The following is a 24,112-nucleotide window of genomic DNA, read 5'->3' as shown; positions in this document are numbered from 1 at the left end:
TTGGTTGTTTTATTTATTTAGTTTATTAGTTCAAGTGTTATGTGTTCTGTTGAAAATAAAGCGTATCTTATCTATGGCATAAAATTGCGTGCATTGTTAGTCATTTCCATTAAATCAGTGTCAAAAGGTCTTGAAACAATATTATCGTTTATCACAACAATTTTTAGACAATTAATCGCTCAGCAAAATTTGTTATTGTGACAGGCCTACTGCCCCGTGAACTTTTTCTTTTTTTGTGTACATTTTGAAACGTTGCAACCACAAAAGTTCACTGTGTTTTATTGGGATTTTGCACGAGGCCAAAACAGAACAGTGCACAAATGTGAAGTAGAGGCGAAAAAGGCACGCGCTTTGCTGATCTTTCTTTACAAATGTGAAGACGTTGCCCGTTCTTTGGAAATGAATTCACGTTCAGTCAGATGGAGAAGGAAAACCTCTGTGAACATCAATTTTCAAGTCTTGCCACAGATTCTCAGTAAGATTTTGACGTGAGTAAGCTTTAATCCAAATCGTTCGCTTGTAGCTTTAGCTGGATAATAGTGACCGTCCAGCTGGAGGGTAAAACCTCTTCCCAGGTCTTTTTTAGTCCTTGCTGGCGGTTCCTCCAGGATTCTTATTAGTTTTCCTGCCAGAGGAAACCATTCCCACAGCATGACACTCTCTCTACTGTGTTACACAGCAAAGCTCCTCCCCACACAAAACAGGGCCCAGTCAGAGTAACTTCTTCCACGTCTCCAGCAATTTCTTCTACAAACAGCAGATTTGCAGAATGTAAAACTAATAGTTGTGTCATTAGATTTTCCCACCTGAGCTGAGGATCTCTCCGTTCGATTACACATAACAAATGAGCTAACTTTTTTTTTTAAGTTGGAGCTCCATTCTCTCTTTTTCGGTGACTGAAAAAGAGAGAATGGAGCTGCGCTTGATTTTATTAAAACTGGGGAGCATGAACAAAACTATTTTCATTGAAGTTCCAGGTTGCAATGTCAAGAAGTTCAAGGTGCAAAACACGTGTTTTGGCACCACTTCTTTTTGTGGCTGGAGGACGGGAGGTGAGGCCGCTGAGAATCGGCGTCTGTGTGTCTCACCGGTGTGCGTCCTGTAGTGGTCCTTCATGGCCGACAGGTTGAGGAAGGCATAGTGGCAGGACGGCCAGATGCACTTGTACGGCTTCTCCCCGTTGTGCAGTTTCATGTGGTTGTTCAAGGCCCATTTTTCGCTGAAGGAGCGGTCGCACAGCTCGCATTCAAACTTCCTGCGGGAGGGTAAGAGAGGCAAGAGGAGAGGGACCAGGAGGAGAGAGGAGGGGATAAAACAAGGAGTTATTTACTGATCCCAAAGCTGATGTTAAAAAAAAAAAAAAAACGGTAGAAAATCTACTGAGAAAAAAAGAAAGAGAGAGAGAGAAGAAATGGGGGTTTGCTGGGCACTAGTACTTACACCCACAGAGCACGGGGGCTGTGTGATTGTGTTCTGTACATCCAAACACACACACGCATGCACACACACACACGCGTACACAGAATGCAGTTGGCTGCTGGTGTGTCATGTCTGTATAAGCAGGCATTGATTTTTCTGTCCAGGCCTGCCACCTCCACCATTTATTCTCTGCTTTGCACCAGGGCCCAGAGGACTAGAGAAATTCTGTTACAGTCCTCACACACACACACGCACACATACACACACACACACACACACACACACGCACACGCACACACACACATACACACACACACACACACCCTGCAGGGCCAGTGGGGAGAATAGAGTTCACCTGTCCAGTGTCCCCGACCACTTAGCCAGGGCTAAATGAACAGTTAGCAACATTTTACCTCCTGCTATCCTCTTAAGGCTCTTGAACCGGAGCATCTCTGCCTGTCAGAATCCGCTCTACAGCGCAGCGTTTTCTTTTAAAATCACCAGCCATCTACAGCTTCAGATCGTCAGAATCAAGTCAATGAATGTAAGACATGATTCATTGTTTGGTGCATTTTTTATTTATTTATTTTTTTTTCATGTTTTGTTTTTGTTGGATGATGCCTAAGGCGCTCAAAATATGGCGTGTGAATATGCACGCCATTCTGTCTTTGCTCTGGACATCTGTCTATTCTTCACGCCTACGATTGATAAAAAAGAAAGAAGAAGATGAGAAAAAAAAAAGCTCTGGCTTTTTAATCAGTGTGTAGGATGTTAGCACCTATATTCATCCGCCGCCTTATTTGGCTTTGAGAAAAAGAAAAAGAGAGAAAAAAAAACAAAAAAAAAAACGCAGAAGACAATAGCGAAACCCGCCTGTGCTTGAATTAATCTTTACCCCCGTGCGATAATTTAGGCGCGGAATGACTAATGCGCGAGTCATAAACAAATGAAGTCAGCTTTTGGGGAGCATTCGTCTTGCAGCGAGGGGCCGTGTTATTTTAGGGAGGGCGGCTGTCTTTAAGTCCTGATTGTGTCGCTTAATCCCCGCGGTATCTGTTTCATAGCGAGCAGCGTGACACTCACCTGAACAAATAATGACTCCGAGCAGCATGTAGCATGTGTCTGAATCAATAATTCAAACTCATACATCTTTCTTACTGGAAAGGAAGAGGGTGGAGGTTTAGGGGGGAGGTTGGAGGGATGGAGGCTGGCTTTCATATCAATCTATATGCTCCATGGAGATGGATCTAAATGTGATGAAGATGTCGCCAAGCGGCGGTTTAAAGGGTGTTTTCGGCTCAATTGCGAGGACGGATGAGGCGGCTTTAAAGTGATGCCTTTGTCAAGCCAGACGCACATTTAATGGCTTAGCACCAAAGTGCGTTTGAGGTCTGTTGTTGCGGGTCTTCTGGTTCTGTTCTGCTCTGCATCCTCAGAACCAGAACCAAACATGGAAGAAAGCAGCGTTCAGTTTCTATGCTCCACTAATCTGGAACAAACTTCCAGAAAACCGCAAAACAGCCGAAACACCGAGTCCATTCAAATCAGGCGTGTCGAACTCATTTTAAGATGACAAATGTCGTAGAACGTATTAAGATAAAAACACGCATTAACAAATGGTTAAAATATGAATAAATACCTGTCTCTGCATTTGCCGAGTACTTCTTAAAGTTAGGCAACTTTTATCAGAATTGATACAACTCTGGAAAAAATTAAGAGATCAATTAAAATTATAAATTTTTCTGATTTTACTCTTTATAGGTATATGTTTGAGTAAAATGAACATTGGTCTTTTATTCTATGAACTGCTGGCAATATGTCTCCGAACTTCCAAACAAAAATTTATTATTTACAGAAAACGGTCAAAATAACAAAAAAGACACAGTGCTGTCAGACCTCGCATAAAGCAAAGAAAGCAAATTCATATTCATTTAGAAACAGCAATACTAATGTTTTAACTCAGGAAGAGTTCAGAATCGATATTTGGTGGAAAAACCGTTACGTTTTCCACGAAGGGGTCTCTTAATTTTGTTTCAGAGCTGTATAATTTAGCAGGACGCAGATAAAAACAGATTTGATTCGACTGATAAAAAAAATTTAAATAAAATTACACAATCTTTAAAGTTTTATTCATGTGCTCCTCTAGGGTCCAGAGGGCCACATACAAAGTTGTGGCGTGCCAGATTTGTCCCGGGGGCCTAGAGTTTGAAACACGTGCTTTAAATCAAGGCTTAAAACTCCACCTGTGTAGAGCTGCTTTTGATTAGCAATAAAGTCGAACATTGATCAACGCGTTTGATGTGTGTTTTCTTGATGATGACATTTCGACAAACTAATGTTTATTGCTCGACTCTGATGCTCTGATGTAAAGCACTTTGATCCGCCTTGTTGCTGAAATGTGCTACACAAACGAAACCCGACTTAAAAACGTGAGTCCTGGTTTCTAACTCTCATCTGCAGACTTTATTTGACCAGCAGCCTCTGCAGCTCCTCCCCTCCCCTCCCTGTGGTATTTATAGAAACAGCTCGTCTGCCAGGCAGAGGTAAATAAGATGAGTGAAGAGATGCTATCTTTTATTGTAAGCATTATGCACAACACTCCTTTTGCTTTATGAGCTAAACGGGGGGCCATTGTTTATCACCGGGGCGTAATCGCCAAGTCGGCGCGGTCCTCGATGGAAGCGTGCACGCGCGGGGAGCGTGGCGGGACGGGTGGCGCGAGAACAGGAAGCCGGGAGGAAGAGGGAAGATGGAGGAGTGGAGGAGCTGGCAGAGTCGGTGGGGGTTTTTGTACGGATGAGAGGAAGGTTTGCGTCTGTTTTTACGGGATGAGATGGAGCGCTTTGATCTTGTCCCTGCATGTCGGATCCCGTCACGATCCACCGTCTCGCCCATACATATGCATAGTGCCTCTAAACAGCCAAGCACCGTGCTAAAAAAAAAAAAGAACGCACCCAAAGGTGGGAGGCAGAGGGGCAGATGGATGGAGAGCGGGAGAGAGTAGAAAACTTATCGTGCTTCTGAGAATTAAACTCAAAGGCGTGGAAATAAATTTGCAAAGTCCTCCCTATCTGGGGCCATGTGAAAATAAAACACCCGGATAAAAAAAACAACTTCTAAATTACACAAGAAGACATTCATATAGCATATACTTTAAAATGTCCTCCTTCAAAAGAGCTGCAATGTCTTCAGAAATAAATGTGGTGTGCTTTCAAGTAGGGTGAAGTATTGCTTTGCTTTAGTGAAAGGAAGACCTGCATGTCTCTCTGCCTGATAATTGGCTTTCTTGATAAGAGTGAATTCAACCATATTATAAATTCACTTCAGATTTTCTCAAGAGATAATCTTCAGTTTTAAGTTAAAAAAAAGGGGGATAAAAAAATTCCAATGTAACATAAATCATCTCAGTTGTAAGGGTTTATATGTTTGCATTATTTTTATTGAAGTAAGGAAACACAGTGACAATCAAAAACCTTTAAATGATGACGGGGTTGTAGATTGTTATCGTAATATTAGGACCGATGTGACCAAATGACAACTCTAACATTTACGAAGTATAAAAGTGGACAAATTTGCCACTGTAGCTTGAATGAAAAGGTTCACCCCCCCTAGTGGATACATATATCAAGTTTTCTTTAAAGTCTGACCTCCCAATACATTTCCCCCTCTTCAGGTTAACAACATGTAAAAGTTGATCTGCTGATTTTTTTGTAGAGGTGGTAGTTTTGAATAATAATTAAGGATTTCCCCATCAACGAATCAAAGCATGTCCCTAACCTTCATCTGATGTTTTCTGTAGATCACAAATTGTGTGATATCTCTACTGATTGAGAGAAAATCTGAGGTTTTAGTAACTGACTGACCAAACATTGATCTGAACTGTCAGAATCAGATTTCTGGTCTACTAACCAGTGCATCTCAAATAAAATCCCTCTAAATTTACCGACAGGTGACGAGTTATCTTTCGATACCAACTGTGCAATGATCATAAAATCACAGTTGGATGTTGATGGTATGGCATTTGCTAAAGGAATTGCAGAAAAAACCATTAAATTTTTTTTTTAAATAACTTTACTCCAAATTGTGTGCATTTAGGTTGATGACATCACACCAGGCAGGAGGTTGACATGAAACAACTCCACATTTCCTCTCCCACTGACTGACACTACAAATGATCTCTTCAAGTCTTCAAGGATGAAATGTGCTCCTTCTGAGGAACTCCTTTTGCTTCTTTCTCGTCAATAAATCATCCAGAAATCCAAGCAGTGTTTCACCCGCGGCTCAGAAGTTTTGCTGCAGCCATTATGAACACAAGTAAACACGATTAACTATTGCTGTATTGATACCAAAGTAAAGAAAATATCCGATGAAGCCGTTTGGCCAAAGGCACTGAACAAAAACTGTTTTATACCTGAGCACATGCAGAATGTTTATATGCGGAACTAAGAGTGCGGCGCAATGTTCTGTAGGGCAACTTTAAAATGTGACACCAAAACAGAACAGAGGACTCCCAAGCTGTTGATCTGGAATTTGGGGTCATTTAAGGTTTTCCATGCAGCTACAGTGGAGGAAGAAATGTGCACTGAGGGAAACAACGTCGAGCCGAATGAAAACAAACCTGAGAAAAATCTGAAGTCCAAATCCAGCCGCCTGCAGCGTTCAACAATCCCAAAATGACTGCAGAGCACGAGAGACGCACAACAGACTGGTACTGAGGAATCAGTTCCAAAGTAAAAAAAAAACTCTTCTACATTTTAAAATTTCTGTACAGCACTAATTTAAAAACATCCTAAACAACATTTATCATTATCAAGCGCTTTTATTGTTGTATCATCCATCCATCCAGATTCAGTTTTTCTTGAGCGAACCAAAAACATTCCCAACTTTGCCCTTAAACCGAAGTACCAAACTTTCCTTTTTTGTGTACCGTTACATCCATCCCTACCATTAAATCATTGAAATTACTGAGAAAAAGACAAACGCAGTCAGAATTGCTCCAGATGCCTCAGCCAGCCTGTTGTGACATCCAAGAGAAAGTCGAAGTATTTTACTCCGACTAAATGGTTTACAGCAAAACAAAGACTAATGAAACCACTGACCATTGCATTTTTTTATATAGGTGACAAACTATCCCTGTAATTAGTTTGGGTATATTGTAGAGCTAAGTCTGGCAAGGTGCTTTAAAAATACTGGCAAAAGTGCAGAAATGCACTAGAATCTCAGACTCAGTAAATTACAACCACATGACACCTTAAATATATAAATATATACTTCCACACCATATGTTTACATCGTCGTGTTAGCACATAAATAAATGAGACGAAAATAAATCAGATATACATAAAGCGAGGTAATAACTTTACGAAACGCTCATCTGTAATCACAGACAAGCTCCACTTTGATTCATTCTATTTTTCCTCTTCCCTCCTCCTGTGTCTCCTTCTCCTTCCCTCTCTGATGGCGAAGCGGAGCCACCTGATTGACGTCCTGCGCCGATTTATTCGCAGACACAGGTGAGCGTCTCGAGTCGACATCCAGAGAGCGGCATGCCGCCGTATCCATACTGTCACTCATTACCATATCTATACCGTGGTGTGATCCTGATTCAGTTCCGGCACGTGGGGCAACTGTCAGAACATCGCTGGCTTTAATTGTGACAGAGATCCCTCAGGAGGAGTTACTGCACCTCTAATAGGGACTGGGGGAGAAAAAAAAGGGAAAAAAAAAAGGGGGGGGGAATCTGGTTCATTACCACACACTCACTACCACCCCCAAGTGGCGAGGCTGTGTGTTGAGGAAGAACCTGCAAAGTGTGTGTTTACTAGAAACTATACTGTTTAATTTTTTTTAAATGTTTTTAAAATGGGCAATTTTAACCCAGTCCATGAAAATGTCTGTCTTACAAAATGCATCTTATAGCTCAGACCACGTTGGCAACACGCCTCTACTTGTTCTCAAACCCTTCTCCCTAATTAATTTGATCAGTTCCAGCGATGTGGACGCCGTTCGGACGCCCAAACCGTTTCCCGTCCCGCCTCCCTCCGCATTGTTCTGGCCGGCCATCGCAAAGAGGAAGCGATCCGCTACGCTCGCTCGCGCTGCAGCACAAAGACAGAAGAGGGAGAGGCCGACGCTCGCCCGAAGCCAAACTGACACAAACAGACAACTTCAAAGTGAAGACTGTTGTTTATTTGGCGAAGGGAGAGGAGCGGAGAAGGCGGAGGGAGGGGTGGGTGGAGAAAAAAAAAAAAAAAAGAGGAAAATTTATCTGATATGCAACTGTCAGGAGAGCATTTTCACATGTAAAATAGCAAGAGAGTGAGAGAGATTACCTAGAGGGGGGAACATGACAGCATTCACTAGGGTCAGGATGGATCATCATCTTCAGCAGCTCTCCCCCTCCTCCTCTTTTACCCCCCTCCTCCTCCCTCATCTTTTTTTTCTCTCCCTCCATCGCTCTAACTTCATCTCTCCCTGTTTTTCCCTTTCTCCTTCCTTCCGTTTTTCTCCCTCTCATCCTGTTTTCAGACTCCATCACTCTGCACTTCGACAACCCCGGCAGCTTAAATCCAGACTAAATTAGCTGAATGAAGATTAAATCATTTGGCCCTGAGCTCTCCGAGATATTGGGAGGAAGACTGAGTAAGCTCTAAATGGCGTCTGACTCGGTTCGGACCTATATAAGCATCTTGAGGAGAAGCTCTTCCTTCGGTGGCAGTCAATTGAAACCTGATTAAAGGGTGGGGCGGGCGGTTCGTTGGGGAGGGGAAAAAAAAAATGGGTAAAAGATTACATTTCTGGGACAACTGTTTCCTAAGTAAAGTCACAGGCTTCGTTAGTTTTCGTTTGCAGGCTCAACGTTGACCGACGACAGGCTGAGTTTTCCCCCGGGAGGTAAGAGATTGAGGAGGGCAACATCATCACTCACAGTGCTAAGGAGAAGTGCTTTAGGAAGCGCTGTAGTCTTTGTGGTCTGTGGGTGCAAATCAGTTTTCGGCATAATGCTTAGTTTCACATTCAAATGGAGCTAATTCAATTAAGGTTGAGTCTGTATACGGTTTTTGTTACCTTGTGCTTTTACTATCTGCTCAGAAAGGTTGCTACGGCAAACAGCAGTACTTTGGTTTGTTGAGAAGGGAAGATTTGGCCATGTGTTTTACGATTTTTATTCCCTTTTTTTTTCAGAAAATGCTCTGTAGCTTATTTTTGTTGACAAAAGTACACTAAAGATTTCACAAACTTAGAAACTTTACTTCAAATAATCCAATCAGTCAAGAGTATTTCAGTCCAGGTTTTACAAGACTGCGCTGTTTGTCTAATTTTAAAATGTTTTTAATGTTAAAAAAGTATTAAAATAGTTTCTTATGTGTTTGACAAATAGAGACCGCTGAAAACAGTTCTAAGTGTAAAAACAGCATTAATAGGAAGCTCTGAACCAAATGCTAGCATATTTGCTAGCGGCTAAAGTTTAGCCAGTCTCTGTATTCTCACACAACTAGCCAACCTGCTTTTTCATTTCAAAATAAACATCTCAAACATAAATACAGGAAGTCAAACTTAAAGCACTCACCTCCAAGGCTCATAAAAATATGTTTTCACGAGGTTTGCTAAAGCCGCTGGTTACCAACAATGCCAGAGGAATATTTAGCCATTTTAATGTTGTTGGGGCTGCACAGTGGCGCAGTTGGTAGAGCTGTTGCCTTGCAGCAAGAAGGTTCTGGGTTTGATTCCCGGCCCCGGTCTTTCTGCATGGAGTTTACATGTTCTCCCTGTGCATGCGTGGGTTTTCTCCGGGTACTCCGGTTTCCTCCCACAGTCCAAAAACATGACTGTCAGGCTCATGGGCCTCTCCAAATTGCCTCTAGGTGTGAGTGTGTGTGGATGGTTGTTTGTCCTGTGTGTCTCTGTGTTGCCCTACGACAGAATGGCGACCTGTCCAGGGTGTACCCCGCCTCTCGCCCGGAACGTTAGCTGGAGATGCACCAGCACCTCTCCCGACCCCACTAAGGGACAAGGGTGTAAAGAAAATGGATGGATGGATGTTTTTTTTTCAATGAAACCACATAATGACGCAGAGTGACCTAATGAATAGATAGGTAAAACGTCACCATCTCTGCCCAAGTTTGATTTTTTTTAAATCATACAACTCTTCCTTAGTTAGACATGGTTTAGCTCTTACAGTTTTTTTTTTAATTACCTGTTCTCAATAAGCCTATAGAAGAAAGCAAGTTATCTTGCTAAGCAGCGGCCAGCTACCACCCTGTCATAGGGCGTGTCGCGTTTTTCCAAAATTACAGTTTAAACTTTGCTAAAAAACTGAATTACACTGTTGCAACAGCTTATAGGCGTTTTATTAAGAGGCCTGAAAAAAGTGTAGGAGGAATTAGTGTACTGGTTTATGGAGCAGGGCTGTGCTTCTCACACCTGTTGCTAAGCATTGCTGATGGCTCCAACCGTTTTCTTTACTCACAGGAAATACAAATCTTGAATACTTAGAGTACAACGTTATTTTAAAATTTCATGTTAATACTTTGAAACTACAATATATTTGAACAGTTCAAAAAATGAATGCTGCAGATCTCACAATGATAGCTATAACATAATTACATAATCTCAAACTATCTCAAAAATATCCAGACATTTCACTCATCTGGGAATGCTGAACATGAAACCTATGCCTTCGCTTAGTGTGTGAATGACTGTGTGAAATGCTTTGAAGTCCTCTGGACTTGATAATGCACTTATTAACAAGTATAGGCCAGTTGTTATTTGGTTATTAATTATCAAGTATTTGATACCCACAGCATTAAAATGCCATTCCAAGGGAGTCGGTTTTACGTGAAACCTACGAACAACTAGACATAACATCACAGAAAAAAACAACATACCTTGTCATGACACAGCAGAACCCTGTGAATTCAACCCCACCGATTTCCATAAACTATTAAGTAAAGGAGCCGATCAAAAGTTACTGGAATACTTCAAAGACATGACATAAATCCAAATGATTTCTTTACATTTTGACCAAATAAAATTGTGTTTTTCAAAACCACAGCACAGATTGCTCAATAAATAACATCTACAAGTTCCTTTAAGCTGTTCCGGCTTAAACAGGGCTTATATTTCATTAAGAGCGGACTGGCCCAAACTAAGATTAACAGCACATGATCATAGGGTGTAATGTAAAGTGTTCAGGTACATTTTCTTCATTTTGCTGAAACAGTGAGTTAATGTGGGGGGAGCCATACACAGCAGGCGCAACATAATGTTCCCGGTTTGATTCCAGGCGCCAGGCCGTTTACTGCACATCTTCTCCTTCTGTCTCTGTCCTTTTTCCTGTCCGGCTACTAATAAATAAAAGCCACAAAAAAGTTTTCCAAACAGACTGAGTTAACATGTTACGACGAGTCCTGGTTTGTAGTAGCGCTTTCATTTTCACTTTATTACCATACTTCCTGAAAATACTTCAACTAAAACCGATGTTTTACCGATGTCCACTTGAGTGTAAGTGATGTGTTTATGGGCAGGAAATGAAAGTAGATGCATTAAGGCAGAAAAGCATGGATACAAAAAAAAAAGATAGCCTGAACTGACCCATAGCCGCTTAGAAATGCAGCACAAAAAAATTGAAGCAAACAAAAAATAAGGAGACAAAGTTACTAGAAGACAAGACAGAATGATAAAGTGAAAAAGGCACAGAGTTACACCTTACAGAGGACTCCTAAAACTTCCAGGCGGAGGCCGCATGCGTCTGCAGAGTGCAGTAGATGAACATCCTGCGAGACGAGCGCTGCAGCATATGACCGCAATATAAACAACGGCACTCAACAGAGATCATGTTGCTGATTTGTGTTTACCTTCAATCCCGGGAGAAAGACGAAAGGAAGAAAGAAAAAGAGAGAAAGACGAAGAAGAGGGGGGCGGTGGAGGGACGAAGAAAAAGAAAAAAAATAAGATAATGAAATAAATAATAAAAGACCAAGCCCATCAGATAAGCTCCTGTTTATCCCGCTGTAGGGCAAATACAAATTGTCAATTTAATGAACACGGTGGACGTGATGAAAGCGGGGTGAAGGAGCCTCCTGCCTGACAAACAATCAGGAAATGTTATCTTAATATTGTTGCACGGTTATTCAGCTCATAACTTAGGGGGTGCAGAGGAGCGGAGTGTGTGTGAAAGGGAGGGGACAAGGGAGGAGGGGAGGCACAAAGGCCAGGTCCCTCTGTGGTGGCCCTGTTATTGCCTGTTTTTATTGGGAGCCATAGCTCAATGGTCCCAAACAGAAAACCTGGATATGACCCTCAGAAGTCCACACAAACACGAATAAAGACACACACACCCTGCGGATACACAACACACACCAAACTCAATTAGAAAGAAGTCCTTTTGAGAAGTAAATGAACCCCTCAAAGGATTTCTTTTTGTGTTTATGATGTCTTGTTGCCTCTCTAGGTTCACCTTAAAAGCTTAAGAGGCCTTACAGATATTAGACAATTATTCAAAATGCTTCAACAAAATGGCAGCAAATCAAGAGCTTCGAAAAAAAGAGCAAAGAAAAGGCCTCCTGCTAAAATTAGAGAAAATCTGATTTATGTGATGTGGCGGGGATCGAAGACCAACCCAAGACCCCGTCAACACACACACACAAACACACGCAAACATATATTGTTTAAACACTTTGAAAAGCGTTCACATGCTTCACATCTCAAAAGTTAGTTTTTTTTTATTGTAAAGTCTTGAATTTAAAGCATCGCAATCTGAGCAACAGCCACCGAAATTAACTATTATCTCCGTTTTTATATATTGCCGGTGCTAAATTGCGTCGGGAAGAATTACTATCAATATGAATATCTGCAACAATAACTCAGGAGCAGTGCTGAGGACAGGATGCTCTTTATCAGGCTTCTGATAGGCCTTAAATACAGCACAAGGCAGCCATATCAGAGCTTTTTCTCTCTAATATCAGGCCGCATTAGCACCTCGTAAATCAAATTACACTGCTAGAATTTCATTAGGCTCACCTGCCAGCGCTGCTGTGCTGCAGAAATATTTATGTTTTCATGCTGCAATTGTGTGCTCTCAGGTACACAAAAGAGAAGTAATGGGAGGCGGGGTGGGGGGAAAGAAAAAAAACACTGGCGATAAACCTAATTATCTTTTAAGAATACAGAGAAAATGTGTCATAAATTGTGACGATCGTGAGGAGAACCGGCGGGCTCCGGAGCCTGAGAGTTTGAACGAGGTAATAGAGGAGGAGTAGAGGAGAGCCCGGCTCTGCCGTTTACCATCTTTAACCGGGGCTAAACTGCCACAATCCAATTAGTGGCCTCCTCAAATTCGCTCTAAACAGAAATCAAACAGGGTGATGTATGACAGCGATCAGCGGGCCCTCAATGACGGGCTAATCCGATAAAAGCGCCGAGCAAGAGCGCTAATAGTGAAAATACTCGCTCAAAAAAAAAAAAAAAAAAACACAGCCGAAATCTTATGACGGGAGTCTGTCTTTGTTATTTAATTACCTCAAGAGAATTTTGCATTTCCATTTGTTTATCTGTTGTTGCTCGCTGCGAGTTGCAACAACTTTGCAACACGTAAGCCTCCGCTGGAGGTGGGAGGGAGCAGAGAGGAACGAGAAGGCCAACATTCCCACAGAGTTTGCTTTCCCTGCGCGGAGCAGCTGGACTCTGGATGGCCGGAGTTGGTGCGGATATGGATTTTGATTAGACACAAAGGGAAATGACTGAGCCAGTGACCATAACGACAGGCACTTAATAAAAGGTGCAGTCTATACATCAAAGAGCTTGTGGTTGTAAATCACTCGGCCCTGTAACGACCTGCATCCCTATCCCATTACGGAGTCCTCCCCCCCTCACCCCACCACCCCAAACAGGCCACTCATATTTACTCTCCGGGCGCCAATATCATTTTAGAATAATGAGCTTTGCTCTTGATCTAATTAACGGGGCCCGGGTTCATTTGTTTATTTTCTTTTCTCTTTCCTGTCACTAAAATTAGGACCCTGGCAGGCTGCCTTAAACTCAGGAATATTAAGCAAAACGGCTTCGTAGTCTTGAGGGGTAAAAGTTAAACTGTCGATGTCTTCCATCAGAAAGTTTAAGTACACAAGAAAGTAAAAATATTGGCAGGTTTCGAATACAAGCCTCTAAAGGTATTTACATTCAACCAAGCGTAATAATTTACTGTGTATTCTTAAAAACAAATGCCTAATCATTTTGATTGGGATTTAATTGAACATGTTGGTTCAGTCTAATCATCATCATCATATCTAGCTAGTAAATAATAGTGAGGGTTATATAAGCTATATGGCTTATGTTATGAATTAATATATATAGCAAAAAACTTTGGGGTTGAGAAAGTTTTTGTGCTGGAGTAAGATTTTAAGTTTACATTTAACTTTAACTGGTTTAGTAGCAGTGCTAATGCTACAATCAAACTTCCTAGCTAGCTGGGCTGCTTAAGCCAGAGTCAGACATCAAGAACAGGGCAGCTGCACTATAACAATGGATGTTGTTACATATTTGCTTTATTAAAATTGTAATCAATTTAATTACAAACGAGTTGAATAATGCTAGCCCTTTCATTTTTTTCTGGTCTGAACATTTTAAATATGTAATTTATGTTCGTTTAGTCAACAGTACCTTGAGGAGCGGCATAACAAAGAGTACAGTAAAACCGTGTATATATATATATATATATATATATATATATATATATATATATATATATATATATATATATGCGTGTGTGTGTGTGTGCGCGTGCATGCGTGTGTGTGTGTGGGGTATCAGGAAAATAAATATTAATCTGTAGGTAAGACTTGTAGTTGAGAAAGTTTCTGTGTTGGAACAAAAACTCTTGCAAGTTGCTAATGCTAATGTCAAAGTTGCTGGCAAGCTTTGCTTCTTGACTCAGAGCCATTGGTCAAAAATTTCCAAAAATCTCTAAATTGAAATCTTTTTTGAGCAGATTTAAATGTTTTTACTGCTGAAGTTACATTTTCGCTTCATTGACAAACTAGTTTTGTTTATTTTTAACAGAGGACTTCATGAAAGGAAGAATTTAGGCGCTTCTTAGTCATAATTGTCTTTTCAAAGAGGAGCTAACAGAGGCGTCTGTTGGGACAAGAGGGATCCTCTGCATCGACAAAAATTTGTTTTTGAACACTTATGACTGCGGCTCTTAAACTATGTCTTTATTAATTAATTATTATTAGTTAATCTGAGTAAATAGGGTTGAAATATGAATTTAGAAGGATGGCTCTGAAAAAAGAGGTTTGAAATAAAGACTAATATCCTGTTCTGAATAAACTGTTAGTTGTACAAATATCTCCGGTCCTCATTTTATTAATAAAATACAAACTAAGAAACAACGGCTGTTGTCAAAACACAATGAGAACCTACTTTATTTAAGTAATTAAACTATTTGAATGGAATCACCACAGAAATATGATTAAATCTAATTCATTTTGTCAAGTAAACGGGGAAAAAAAAGTCAAACTTACCTCAACTGTTTAAGTTGCTGTTAAAGGTATACATTTTTCTACTCAGAAATACTTACACAAATCTAGATAAATAAATGTATGTGAATTGTTAAACCAGGTTTATCGGTTAAATCCTGTTTCTTCTATTTGTGTACATGTGTGTGTGCATGGGGGGCGAGTGAGGGGAGGAGTTGTGCTCCAGTGGGCAGAAGTAAACCAGGTCCATTCTCTCTCTTATTACTAGAATTGTAATTCAATGATCACCTTAGATCACATGCGTGCCATAAATCAGATAGGCCTGACAGAGGATGAAAAATTGTATTAATAATGTGAAACTTATTATACAGTCCCAAATGCTCCCTTGATAAATGACATTGTTTGGGCCTGACAATGATTGCATTTAAAACATTATTTCTTTCTGCGGGTGTGTATGCGGGTGTGTGTGTGCATGCGTGTGCGTGTTATGTGTGCAAATTTGCCGGACGAAGTGGCCGCGGTTTTTCGCGGGGTGGGCAAGACGAGAGGTGGGGTTCCCGAGCCTCATAAAATATTCAAGATGTTTCCCACAGTTCCCTCTTGAGTCCAGTGGGCAGGCGATGGTTGCGTCGGCAGGGGTATAAAATAAAAATCTGTGTGTGTGTGTGTGTGTGTGTGTGTGTGTGTGTGTGTAGCCATCAGGAATCAAGCGGCTGGTGGCTCACCGCAGCGTAAACACCCGAGCTCAGTAAAACCACAAAAAGGAGCTGCACACATATCCGAGTCATAAAGCGGCAGCGCTCGCACTATTATCATGACAGAGCAGAGTCAGACTTTAACCGGTTTGAAGAACTGCAGAAATCCAATAGTTTGGTTTATTACAGTTGTTTTTTTTTTTACTCTTCAAACCCCAGATTTAAGAGATAATGTCTGAATTTAAATAAGAGCTCGACTTAGTTTGAGACTTACTTTTCTTAGAGAAAAGCAAGAAAATGCAAAAGGCCGCACACTGTTCCTGAAATGTTTGTTTTCTTCTTTGCTTCATCACATCGGAAGGAGCTGATAAGGGAATAATTTCTTAGTAAGTCCATTCTGCATTTATCAACTTGAAGAAACTCTTTGAGAGACAAACCAAAGAGCAAAACCATATTTTCCTTGACAAGTTATTTACTGCGGCCATGTATTTATTTATTTATTTTTTATTTTTTTGCCATTCACAACTTGTTCACTATGCAGATGGGACAGATTGAGGCAATCGGCCCGTCTGGTCAATGCCTGTGAAGCAGGAAAAACCAGATGAAGTATGATTTAAAAAGTGGACATTGCACAGGAAATAAAGTATGTAGAGAACACACTGCCTCTAAAGATGGTGTCACAGATGCTTGCCTCACCACCGAAGTTGAACTATTTAAATAATTGTTTGAATGGGTTAAAAAGCAGAGAAATAAAGCACATTAAAAGACAAATTGTGTTCTGTCACGTCTACAACACACTTTCTACATATGTCTGCTTTAGTTTAACTTATGAATAGTTGGATGAACGGTACAAATGTCTCCGTTTTACTGCGTGAGTTGATGTCAATCGGAGCCACTCCAAGCATTTAGTGTGAAGGTGATCAATTCTTCATCAGAGCAGACAGAGTGAGTGGTTCTTGTGTAAATGCTCCATATTTATGTGTTACCAAAGTTTTGGGCCTCATAGGAAAGCAGGGAGATGATAATGGTGTGTTATTTACCAAGTAGTTGTGTAACTTGCCACTTAAATCTAATTAACATAGGCTCCAGTGTGACAGGGTCTACTAAACACCTCTGATTTCTAAGCTTTTCACTTTTAAAATCATAACTTATGCAAGTGTTTGCAGTATCTGGCAGTATCAAGACATTCGCCTCAACCAGAAGCTCTCGAGTCTGAACCACTTGGTGCTTAAATTGCCCCAAAGGGGAATTGAACCTTGCAGGTTGGATTTGGAGAAACTATCCTTAAGTTCTGAGTTTGGTGAAGGTAGTCCAGCGACACGGAGAGACTGGACTTGATCTATAACCAGCCGTGTTCACATCCTCTACTGTACTGTGTGAGGCGCCGACCCCCTTCTTTCCTGCACTGATCTTATTACCCCTCCCCGCCGCATCCTCCCCCTTCTCTTCTCCTCCTCATCTCCACAAATGACCATGATGGGAGACCATTCATCTCACTCCTTCGGCCGCCACAATGAAATAAATCAAGAATTTTTTTTCACACTCACCCCCCCCCCAAATATAACAATATTTGTATTTGGGGTGGGGCAGACGTAATTGATGACTGCGGCCATGCTAATTAAAAACGGCGAGGGTTTCATTAATCTTGGTCATTGAGGTATAGGGAGGGGTTAGCAGTGTAGCAGCCACAGAGCTGGCTGGACAAGGGGACACGGGGGCCGCCGCCGTCGTCCTCATCGCTCAGGTGATTTGGGCCATTGTCGGAGTATATTACCAGAGCGAAGTTAATGTGAAGCGGCCATTAATAATCACGAGAAAAGTCACACGGAGTTGGAGTTGGTCTCTCAAGTGTCTGACGGAGTGCAGAGAAGAAACCAGACAAGACAATGAGGTGAACAATCACATGTGTTTACTGCCATGTTGTGGCTGGAGAAATTAATTGCTTTTCTGATTTGGTTTCACCTTTTCTTTAAAAAAAAAAACGAAAAAAAGAAGTAAAACACACATCTGCACATGTACACACACACACACAAAGGATGCTACATACCGCTTTGGGAAATTAATTACTCAAACGGTTTCGGTGCGTTTCTTGTATTTACACAGCCATTAGGACTGACTCGAAGGTTTGGAGGCTCGCAGGTTCACGTGCAACTTTGGCTTTTTCCCGTAACCGCTGAGCGAGAAGGAGAGCCGAAGAAAAAGAGAATTAAGCCGGGAGAGAGGGAAGGAGATGGGTGGGTGGGTGGGTGGGGTGGAAGCGGCAGCATATGGTGCCACAGTGCCATAAACAAGCTTTATGAAAAGAGCGGGGACATTTATTTAATCACGGAATACCTGAGGAATCGCAACGAGACACACAGTTTGTCCCATTATTGTTAAGCCATAAATTTAACTGCTTTACCTGAACGCCGAGGACGGGGCCGACGCAGAGGCTGGAGACAACGCGGGGAAGCAGGTGAATTTATGTACGAGTGTGTTTGCGAAGTGAACTCGACGTATTATGTGTGTGTACGTGTGTGGTGCTTCAGATGAATAGCCATAACAGTTATCCTCTGGTATCTGTGTATCTGCAAACATGGAGAGTAATAGACTCTGGGAAGCATCTGGGAGGGAACACGGAGATAAAAATGTTATTATTTTATTCTTTTAGAAGTCTCCCCGGTTATATTAACATTTGAGTTTTGCACTTGTTTAATCTCCCCAGTCAGACAAAGGGTTTTCATAAAACCGTTGGGTTAAAGGCCCTCCAGTTTTCATGCAATTTCATATTTGTTTCAACTTGAAAAACCTCCTCTGCACTGCAGAGGCTTGACTTAATAGATACCTACTAACTACATAAACACAAGCATCATCGTTTGAAAGTACACCCCGTTTCGGAAGGAGAGTTTTACCTATTGGGACAGAAAAAAAAAAGATTTGGCTTTAGGCAGATTGTAAATTTAGTCAAATCGAACCTGATGCATACAAAAACACAAAACACACTCCGCACTTTTATTATTTATGATAAAGTGTGAAAAATAAGACTTTTATTATTATTATTTATAATAAAAGTCAAAATAGAAAAAATATAGTTGAAAAACATGAGTAGCACCGAGATGATCAATCGGATTAATCGTGATGAATCCATAATTGAAATAATCAAATTATTGTTAGCTGGAGGACACACTCAAATCAGCAGTCAAGCCAAAAATGCACAAAAAATATATATACATTTTGCATTTATAATAAATAATGTAAAAATAAAATAAATTTAAATTATAACCAAAACTTCTCAAGTGGTATAGTTTTATTCTATACAAATTCTCTAAAAAAATTAGGCATCTTTTGCTGTCCAATCATTAATTGGGGCATCCTTTGCTACAAATGTTAAAGTTATATTATTCAGTTTTAGGCAATAAAATGCTAATTTTCTAATTTAAAAGAATGTTTACTGGCATTTTTCAATGTATTTCTAATATTGTTCGAAATAAGGCGTAAGTGGTTAAATGAGAAATCTTGCCGATTTTGCTAGTTGTTTTAACCGATTAATAGATTATCAGAATAATTTATGGATTAATCGATGTATTGAAATAATCACTAGTTGCATCACTAAATATGAGGCTTTTGGAGCAATGACCTTTGGCCATCACATACAACGCTGAAGGCAACACAGCACAGACGACTCAAACTAACTGTGAAGCGTGGAAGTGGAGGGTTATGATCTGGCTTTGTTTTGCATCCACAAACTCTCTTGTACAACAAGGCACTGCGGCTTTAAAAGTGACACCATCTGCCCAGCAGGTAAAACTTGACATAAATCAGGTCATCATCAGAACAATAATCCTGCATAACACAGCAGATCTACAAGAGAATACTTGAAAAAGATAAGCATTTGGGATGGCCCAGTCAAAGTCCACAGCTCAACCTTATGATACCTCTTCAGAAATAAGTTCCTGCAAACCTTAATAAACTAAAGCAAAGAAGTTGAGAAGAGTCGGCCAAAGTGTCTCCATGACTGATAGTCATTCAGAAAACAACTACCCAAAGTTTTAGCTAGTGAAGATGGAAGGTATTGAGTCATGAAGACGTTCTCTCCATTTTGGCTCAGAACCTTGGGAAGAACCAGATCATTTTTTACCGTGTACTGATCCGAAAAACCCTCGAACCGAGAGAGGATTCACTTTCCTTTAAGGACACAAGGAACGACTAAAAAAAACATGAGCTAAGCTCCACTTCAAAGCCAACAGAGAACAAAAACCTTGGATACAATTAAACTGCAAGTGCAATTTTGTGTCTGCAAGCATATTCCCCCCCCCCACACACACACACACACACACACGCACACACTGTGCCAGGTCAGAGGGACAGCGGTAGCTCAGAGCCAGCTGTGACCTGCCGGTCCAGGTGCTCAGGAAAACCGCTGTTAACGGCCACGATTGATGATCTAATCAAACTGTCACCACGGCGACCTGCTGCAAGGGGAGGAGCAGCGGCTGCGGAGCGGTTTGTGTGTGTGTGTGTGTGCATGTGTGTGCAGAGAGAGAGGAGGAGAGCAGGTGGGGTAGAGGGGAGGCGTTCAGGAGACCATGCGCATGCTTACCGTTAGTCCAAATTGAGAGTGACAGTCTCAATAGTGAAAAGGCCTCTTTTTTTACCCCCCCCCTCTTCTAAGTAATGGAGGACACAAGTCCAGCGTTCTTCCGGAGGATGTCACATAATCAAGGGAGACGCCCCTCTGAAACATGCCGCCTCGGCGACGTCTCCCCAAACAAAATGCTGCCTTCTGTAATACTGCAGATCAGATTGAGAACGGCAGGCCTGGAGACGGCAGACAACACAGGCGGATGTTTGAACTGCCAGCTTCATACATCTCCCATGAAGGCCGTTCAGAATCACTGGGTTAAGGTAACCTCTGTCTTATTGGATTAGCGACATTAAAAGCCTTCTATGCTTTCTAAATCCAACACGAAATCTAAGAAATGTTCCCGTGTTTGTTGATTCCCTACAACTAAAAGCTCACTATAAAAACAATGTTCTAAACCACAGAGGGCCACCTGCTTTGATTTACATGAACTGAGCTCACAGATGGATGGAGCAAATCCCGCAGATATCCAATGAAGAACAAGAATTCAAGTGAACTCATGAGGAAATATGCAAAAGTAAAAAGTCTTCGATTCCAACTCCTAGGAAACTGAAACATGTTTTCATAGTGAGGCTTTTCTATGTCATATTTAGCAATTCTTGTAAAATAAATGCTGTTTTTTAAAAATTTGTAGTTATTTGTTTAGCGGCATCGACAACCAGAGATTCAGGAAATTAACGTGGCTTTATTACAAACTTACTGGCAATTCTGTTAATTATGTGTAACGGCACTTAAAATAAACTCATCCCTCTTACAGTAGCCTAACATCCAAATAAATAAGTGCTAAAAAATCATTACAAATTACTTTTCTTTTAGAAATATTTTTCTTGTCGCATCAAAATTATTGTAAAATAAATACAAGTGAACCACTTTTTAATTTGTATCTCACTTTTTTTTTACTCAGTGTATATAGAAAAATAAGTCATTGTCCTGCTGTATAAATTATATGATATGACCGCAAGGTCTATTTCTCTTAGCGTCCTGAAAATAGAAAACGGAAGACATCATGCCACTCAGTTAAGTTTGTCTTCACAAGTAATAAAATGACAATTATTATGAAATTAACTTGCTCCTTTCTACAGTGTGTGCGATAAAGTTCAAAACGACTGAACCTGTGACAAAGGAGGCTGGACGAGGACCCAAGTTCATCTGGTCACCTTCAGCAACATTCAGCTTCAATGCACGCAATCAAAAATCTGGAACAAACTTCCAGAAAACTGCAAAACAGCCGAAACACTGAGGTCATTTAAAATCAATCCTAAAAACCCACCTGTTCATCAAGTGGAACATTGCTGAACATATTTAATGTACATTTTTAGATAATCTTATTGATGGCATTTGACAAAATGTAATGTTTATTGCTTGTTTCATAATTGGTGACTGTTTTTATGATGCAAAGCTCTTTGAACTTCCTTGTTGCTCTAATCTGCTGTATAAATAAACTTGACTTGCCACCGGTCACAGTGGGGAGGATGGCTAAACACTCACCAAAACCTTCTGACTGAGAGTTCCTGTAAAGAGTGGCATCAACTCCAAGTAGACATAGCAACCATTAAATACTTTATATATGCAATGTGTTTGTTTGGGAAGAATGCCAGTAAAAAAGCAGTTTGCTTAAATATACCAACACTTTCAGTAGAACTGTCAGCTGAGACCAAGAGTGAGATTTTAGGCAGCTAGCATTATCGGTGAGTCTGATTGTAAAAGATAATAACTTTGAACAGTAAGCGATGTCCACTGTTTGGTATAGTGGAAAACATATGATTCTGCAAATCCGTTTCTCTCGGATGGCCTTGGGAATGTTGAGCGCGAGGCTTTCTGAACTCTCATTCCTGTCATTATTTCTGTCATCTGTCACTGCTGAAGACACTTCCGCAACATAACAGCATCAGCGTGTCCCAGCACGCTGCAGTTCCCCCTATAAATCACGCGAATGAAGCCGTTCCTTATTTAGCCGTGAAGAGAAAAGTTCAGGAAGTTGTCCAACTTAATAGCAGCCTTGTTGATCGCTGCCTGTTCCGCGCGCGCTGTTAATCACCTTCCCCAGGATACATCCAGGACTGCCGCTCGCCTGTCCAGCTCGCATTAATTTAATCGCTGCTCGGCTAATTCATTGATTAATTGGTTCATTAGTGATGCCTGGCAACATCCATTTCTGCTATGACAGTCTGATGTTTCAATTGGGAAGAAAAGAAGAAAAAAAATAAAAACACAAGCTGGCAGCAGCCCAGTTGTTCCACCGTCCCTCTGCGCACCACGTCCAACTTCTGTCGACGGTTAAGCAGCGCGGCCGCGTCACAGAATTACCCGTCCAGTTCTGTGCCGTGGGATGCCAAACGAACATGAAGGTGAAGTGTGGACATTCGCCGTTGTTCTTTGCTTGAGTAATGTCAGTCGGGCTTCAGCCGGCGGGGGTGACATCATACAAAAAAAATAAATAAATGAAAAATACAAAAGCTGGTGGGACTGTTGGAAGTGCGCTGCCCAGATGAGGTGGAAGATGAACAACTGCTGCCGGTTTATTCCACGAGTCAAGGTCACATTGCTCCGGCGTGAAAAGTGGCTTCCGACTGCGGGACGAGCTGTCAGCCACTGACCAGCGTCACTGTTAGTAATAGGAGCTGATGGCACCCTGGCTCACCCTAGAACAAGGAGGAATAACACACAGCCCTGAAACGAGAGCCGACATGATATCACAGGCTGATCGAGATGCCCAGAAACACGACCTCTGACCCGGACTCTGAGACACAAGCTCAGATTTATAATTGGCATTTTTCCTCGCGAAGCCCTGCTGCGGCATTCTGGCTAATAAAACTAAAATGAAGATTTTTAGCTCTAAAACGTGTCCCGTTTCCTGCCCACAAACACACACACGCGCGCTTCCAATTCGACGCCATATGCCCGTGACAAGTACATAAAAATGGCTCCCAGGCGTTCGCACGGGGCCAACCTATAAAAACTTAATGCACCTAATTTTCCAGTAATCAAACTTTTATAGACTGCGGTGGCTTTTAAACTAACAAATTTTAATTATCGCTTAATTTTAACAGCAATATTAGCGCGATCCCTCATTTTGCAAGTGTTCACTCGCCATGAAATATTGAGCGGGGTAAACAGGGAGGCGCGGCGTCCGCTGGCTCCCGTTCAAATGAAGCAGCCAGTGAAACAAAAAGGTGAGCTAGAGGTCTGAGGGCCTGCCAGGACCGAGCGGGGATGGCACGCGCCGCGCCACGCCACGCCACGCCGCGCCACGCCGCGCCGCGCCCGCCCCCGCCCCCTGCGAAATGGAGCTTTGTTGATACTGCGGGGAGAATAATGACGGAGGATTCCATTTCAGTAACCTAATTCAAAAACAAATACTCATTCATCATTACACACAAGCTGATAGATTTTCAGAGTTTCTGTTCATTTAGAGGATGTTAAAAATGCAAAGTCCTGACTGCTGATGACCGTTCTCGCAGTGCTGTCTCCAAACATGCTCACGGAAAGTTGAGCGAAAGGAAAAAAACTGGGGCAGGACAGTTCTAGTGTGTCGAGCAAACTTTCTGAGAAGCTGCATTTGGGGTTTTCATTGACTGAAAACTATGATCGACTAAACTGATAAAAAAAAAAATGTAATAAATAAAAATTAATCACCAATATCGGATTGGGATAACAGCAAAAAAACAAGTATCGGATTATCTTTGCCTGCATCTAAATCTCTGGTACAAGAACTCCGCCCCTTCATCTCTATCCAGAAACTCTGGTATCCCACACGCAGACCCATTGGTAAATAATAAATGGTCCAGTTGTTCTTATACCTATTATTGTTGACTGCTCTTCTTTGTTTGAGTAATATCACTTGATCAAGCCTTTTCTAACATTCCACTCCAGAAAAAAAGAAATAAAAGTATGTATGA

The 24,112-nt window shown here is 41.4% G+C and overlaps 1 protein-coding gene across 1 annotated transcript in view; it reads right to left on the bottom strand.

Annotated features, from left to right (window-relative positions):
• znf407 (zinc finger protein 407) overlaps window positions 1–24,112 on the bottom strand; it is a 192,614-nt gene that overhangs the window by 79,003 nt on the left and 89,499 nt on the right. The window contains exon 6 of the mRNA XM_008432014.3: window positions 1,089–1,255. Within this exon, the coding sequence (XP_008430236.2) occupies window positions 1,089–1,255 (167 nt within the window). The remainder of the gene's footprint in view (window positions 1–1,088; window positions 1,256–24,112) is intronic.

Source organism: Poecilia reticulata, chromosome 16 (genome assembly GCF_904066995.2).
Source record: "Poecilia reticulata chromosome 16, P_reticulata-male-v2, whole genome shotgun sequence".
Taxonomy (NCBI): Eukaryota; Metazoa; Chordata; class Actinopteri; order Cyprinodontiformes; family Poeciliidae; genus Poecilia; species Poecilia reticulata.
Note: the sequence above shows the minus strand (reverse complement) of the source record. Positions and strands in the feature narration are given on the sequence as shown.